General features: G+C 41.0%; 1 protein-coding gene across 1 annotated transcript in view; it reads right to left on the reverse strand.

The window, feature by feature from the left end:
• Positions 1–4,776, reverse strand: part of b4galt6 (UDP-Gal:betaGlcNAc beta 1,4- galactosyltransferase, polypeptide 6) — a 24,766-nt gene extending 19,990 nt beyond the window's left edge. Inside the window, exon 1 of the mRNA XM_066676583.1 lies at positions 4,040–4,776. Within this exon, the coding sequence (XP_066532680.1) occupies positions 4,040–4,154 (115 nt within the window). The 5' untranslated portion in view covers positions 4,155–4,776. The remainder of the gene's footprint in view (positions 1–4,039) is intronic.
• Between the last annotated feature and the right edge of the window lie 1,224 nt (positions 4,777–6,000).

Here is a 6,000-nt window from a genome sequence, read left to right on the forward strand (position 1 = left end):
AATGATCTTCCAGAAAATGTTCGGGACTCAGACACAGTCGCAATCTTCAAATGTAGGCTAAAAACTCATTTGTTTAGTTTATCATTTGGTAGCTAATGCTCCCCCATAGATAAAGGCGGCAGATCCGGGGGGTCCATGGACACAGGGAATTATAGTATACTGAGACGCTGGTGCTGTCGTCCCGCCGCTTCTCGCGATCACTCAGGTTTGTTGACGGTGGAGCGGAGGGATGCCAGTGTTTCAGGATGCTCCCGTGTCTGTGTGTCCTCCTGGTTCTCTCCTTTTAGTTAATGCTGTCATAGTCAGATCTGCCGGAGTCATTAGCCACACTCTGGAAATTTTCATATTTTCTACTTTACAAACACAAAACAGTTCAAAACTAATTCCATCCCTTTACATCTTTTCAAGTAAACGACTGCCCACCTGTCTGTCTGGACACTGATGGATGACTGTCGAGATCCTCCTCCACGCTTCAGACCAGCTGCCCACGCTCCAGCAACCACCAAGTGCCTTGAAGCTGTCCCTACACTGAAGTTCTCATGGACTACTAACTATCATCACCAGTAGATTGACCAGAGGAGGATGGGTCACCCCTTGTGAGCCTTGGTTCCTCCCAAGGTTTCTTCCTCAGCTGGGGGAGTTTTTCCTTGCCACTGTCGCCCCTGGCTTGCTCACTTGAGGGTTTTACATTTGTCTTTACATTTCATGTCAAATCTTGTCTTACTGGAATTCTGTAAAGCTGCTTTGTGACAACATCAGTTGTGAAAAGCGCTATATAAATAAATTTGATTTGATTTGATTAATTTATTAGGTGTGAAATCACCCTAAAAGCTACCAAAGGCCACAAACATAATTCTGAGCTAGCGTTCCTTCTCCGTTTGTAACTTAATGGCCACAAAAATGTTCAATGTTCCATTTTGTTTTGGTCTAAGATGCTGGTACTCTGGTGTGACATCTACTGGCAGGATGTTGGATACATTCATTCATTCATCATCTGTAACCGCTTATCCAGTTCAGGGTCATGGTGGGTCCAGAGCCTACCTGGAATCACTGGGCGCAAGGCAGGAACCCTGGAGGGGGCGCCTGGAGGGGGCGCCAGTCCTTCACAGGCACCACAGACACACATTCACTCACACCTACGGACACTTTTGAGTCGCCAATCCACCTACCAACGTGTGATTTGGGACTGTGGGAGGAAACCGGAGCACCCAGAGGAAACCCACGCAGACACGAGGAGAACACACTGACTCCTCACAGACAGCGGGAATCGAACCCACAACCTCCAGGTCCCTGGAGATGTGTGACTGCGACACTACATGCTGCGCCACCATGCCGCCTCATGCTGGATACAGCACCTTTATATCTTAAACCGAAAGGAGCTGCTTGCTTCTCAACAATCTGAGGAAAACAATAGTATACACTTTGACAGCAGTGATTATCAGTCAAATAGCAGTAATTAAACTCCTAAAAAAAAGAACTTTAATTTTATACATCTGGATTTAAGGCACCCAACACAATAGCAAATGAGTGTATAACTACTCTTATGAACTGATTTTAGAGAGGGTGAAATTAGGGAGTTTAATACACTGGTTGAATTCTAATAATCCAAAAAATGACTTAACACAATAATAATAATAATAATAATAACAACAATAATGCATGTTGCTTAACTTAAAACAAGGGTATCGTCTATGTATAAAGAAGGGTGGAATTTAGAAAAGATTCAGAGTACAGAAGGCTGTAACCCTTTAGTCGTTGTTAAAAGTAATTTGCTTCAACACTGCACTTCATGCGATTTCTCTGCATATGCACATTGTGATGACAATGTGGCAACAATATATTGTTTAGACCTAGATTTAAAACAATCTAGTATTTTAAATGAAAAAATGTCAACTGTTTGACACATACAATGACACTACATTTCTGCACCGGAAGAAAAATAAAATTTGGCCACTGCTTCCAGCATAGCACAAGAATTTTCTTCAGAATCTACCCTCTCAATGATCTATCAGACAGTGCAGTATACACTGCTTACAGTCACAGCCCTCAGATAGCATCAAAGAACAAAACCATTATTAACAAATAGGAAGAAAGTTTCGACATTGTTGAGGGCAAAAGATCATAATACTGGCAGTCCATTCTCAGGGTGGACAAAATTATTTGGACAGGCATTCAGTACACTTGCCACAGACCTGATGTGATCTCCATTGATGTCACTGTCAGGAGTCCAAAAAAAAAAAAAATGTATGCCTCACTATATCTGATTGGATGAACCTTCCTCGAGCACATCACTTGGTATTACCTAGTACTTTCAGTGCTAAGTACTAAACAGAACTCAGATGTTAAACCAAGTAAAAATTTTAAACCAAACATCCTTTTTAGTACTACACTTGTAGTCTGGTTGGTACAGTCCCTATTCAAGCTTAAATGTCTAACTGCAAAATAATTACAGGTTGTGTCATATTGGTGCTAAGGATGAATCAATACACAAATTCCGCATAAAACGCATTGGGCATGTTCTTTTTTAAAACATAAAGAGTACAGTACAGGAAAAAAAAAGTAATGCAATCATTTTTTTTATTATTATTGTTGTTTGGCTAGAGTCTCTTTCCTTATACAAGACCTTAGTTGAAGCCTAAATAAAACCAGTAACACTTACAAATCTCATTTTCATACATTTCTGTCATTCACAAGATTAGGTCTAATGTATAACTCAATGCTATATTTGGATTATATTTATTGAATTTCTGAACAAGCATACCATTTGGATAATGGTGCTTGTAAATGATGTGTTATTTGGCTAACTCCATCTGTAGTGCAGAATGTACTGGTTATGAGCTTCTCACTAATAACTTAAATAAGCAATAAACATTCCTATTGACTACAGCATTACAACCAGAGCGATCCAAATAAAATGAAGCAACTACAAAGCAGCAGGCTAATCCACAAGCCCAAAGAAGAAAGTGTACATGGTTACTCCACTGTGTACTGTTCATTATACATAGCACTGGATGTAATGGGACATACTGAAACTTGCAACAACTTTAGCAGGACAATCATATCAAAAAGAATTAAAGGTTATTATTTCAACTGCTTTGCAACATAATACTACTACTAATAATAATAATAATAATATCTGCTGATAAGCTTAGACGCCCACTTAAAGGTTTACAATGTCTACTGACACTCATAATGGGTGGGGGTGAGCTGACATTGACATATACGTGACCTGTGCTTAACAGTTATCTGCTATGATCAATGAGAGAGGGCTATTAGCATATAGCATCAAGACTGGTGCTATAAAATACACAGTAGTCCAGTGGTCAGTAATGGTGACTGTCTTCCTTGTTTTGAAATCACAGTGTAAATGATCCTGGTAATTGTTTAACAGCTGAGCTGGTACTAATTCCAGGCACAGTTGATTGGTTTGTAACGGGATCTAAAAGTGAATCTTGTTACTATTAATGCCCGTTAAGCAGATTCCTACTAGAAGACAACCTCTAAACAACAAAACAGTGCTTCTTCCGCAGGGCGGTTCTCCTTTCAAAACCCTGCGAAACGGAGTCACCGCTAAACAAGTCGATGTCTTTCTAGCGAATAACGGATAAGAAGCTTAGTATAAAGCTAGTGTTTGGAAGTGTTTAATCCTTGCAAAATGCACACCATTTAAAGGGCGCTGGCTGATGATTACAAAGCTGCTTATCGCGTGCAGTTTGCCACACATAACAGAGCAAATTACTAAATAAACTCCATCAGCTGTGTGTGATCCATAACTACTAACATGAAAGCAGAGAAATAACACATCAGTGGAGTAATCTCTGCAAACAACACCGAGACAGAATGAATGAAATCCGAGCAAGTTAACGTTAGCGAGCCTTATCGATAACCGCTAGCTCAGGGAAACCTAACTGTAACTACCGTTACGTTGATCGGGGTTTGGCCGGTGTGCAACTCAGTCTTTGTGTACAAACAAGTCACCAAGGGAGACCTTCTACATATCTGCAAGCCTGTAAAACATAAACGACATTTAGTCACTTACCTATTCCGGGTGCCACATAAATGAAGTATAGACAGGTCGTAGACATGGAGAAGAAGAAAATGAAGGCCAAGAAGGAGCGGTTCGACAACCGCAATAGCCGCCTCCAACGGAACATTTCTTAGCACCGAGCAGCTGCTACTAGCTAACGGTCAGGTCCATAAAAACACAGCTCCTTCCTTCAGGCCGACAATAAAAAAACGGGTTTCGGGAACAGAGGTTACTCAGGGCTCTGTTAAAGTCCGCATCGCTGTGGCCCGTGTGTGTGGCCAGCGGTGAAGTGAGATGCGGAGACAAAGCTAAGCTAACGAGCGAGAAAGAGAGAGCGAGAGAGAGAGTATGTGCGAGTATGTGAGGGAGAGAGAGCCGTACTGAAGTGGAGAAATTTCCAGATGGGTAACACAGGCCTCGCGTTAACTAAAGGCGCTGCTTTGGTTCGGTTTTCAGCCGCATGTTCCTGAGTCAGGAGACGAATGAATAACACGCACTCATAGCCTTGGCTTGTTTGATACAGACTCAGCTATATTCAAATGACGAGGATGTTTAAGGTTCTCCTCCCTCTCGTGCTCACTAAGCTGAACTAAAGACAGAACTCTCTCTCTCCCCCCCTCTCTCTAACACTAAACCGATGATACTGTGTGAGAGTAGAGGGTTCGCCACAGGGAGGAGTAGCGGTAAAGAGTAGGGTGGTGGTGAGGAGGAGAGCGGGGTTCTGAACCTAAGCGCGGTTTCCGCTGTGGGAGGAGGGATTCGGCCAAAATGGCACTGGAGTCAAGCTATCCGCACTTTGGAAACTGACGGTCAAGCCATCCGCGCTTCAAATCAGAATGCACGTATAGGCGCGTCATTACGGCTTTTCATTGCGGAGAACACCACATCCGCTTTGGGACAGATAGAGAGTCTGAAACCCGCGTTTGAGCAGCGATGTCTCTGTTACTAAATAAATGCACGAGTTTGAGCAGCGATGTCTCTGTTACTAAATAAATGCACGCAATGCTAAAATGGACTAAATGGGCTAAAATTAACAAGCCATTAGGAATATATTTCGTTTTAAATCTCTTTAAAGAGGCAAAACACGCTTTGATTATTTCATACATTTACGTATTTTTTTTTTTTTTTTCTATAAACACTTAACTGGCTTTGAATAGTAATCCTGGTGGACATGTAGAAATACAGATTACATTTTACTGTCATTAAACAGAGGTAGCTCACTGTATAATATTCTCATGGATTTATACTGAATACCTACCAATATGGATTTCTCAAAAACTACCCATAATGCCTAAACCATTCCACTGTCATTAAACCGAGGGACCTCTTGGCTATTACCTGTATGATTTTGGTAGAATTTCACTGTGTACTTTTCTCATAAACACATACTGAATATTACCAATATGGATTTCTCAAAAATTACCCATAATGCCTAAACCATTCCACTGTCATTAAACAGAGGGGCCCCTTGGCTATCAGCTGTATGGTTTTGGTAGAATTTCACTGTGTACTTTTCTCATAAACACATACTGAATATTACCAATATGGATTTCTCAAAAATTACCCATAATGCCTAAACCATTCCACTGTCATTAAACAGAGGGGCCCCTTGGCTATCAGCTGTATAATTTTGGTAGAATTTCACTGTGTACTTTTCTCATAAACTCATACTGAACACTTACCGATATGGATTTCTCAAAAATTACCCATAATGCCTAAACCATTCTACTGTCATTAAACAGAGGGGCATCTTGGCTATCAGCTGTATGATTTTTACAGAATTTCACTGTATATGCTTCGCATAGATAAGAAAGATATTTTCTGAAGCCCATGGGAAAGGACCTTGTTCATTTTCATATCATATGGCAAAAGCATTTGAGTTACAGTTGTTTTTCTGTGATGCTTGGAAGGCAGACTGCACAGCTGTTTTTAAACAGAATCTGGAAATACACAGTAATTCAAGTTCTTCATAA

Source organism: Hoplias malabaricus, chromosome 7, assembly GCF_029633855.1.
Source record: "Hoplias malabaricus isolate fHopMal1 chromosome 7, fHopMal1.hap1, whole genome shotgun sequence".
Classification (NCBI taxonomy): domain Eukaryota; kingdom Metazoa; phylum Chordata; class Actinopteri; order Characiformes; family Erythrinidae; genus Hoplias; species Hoplias malabaricus.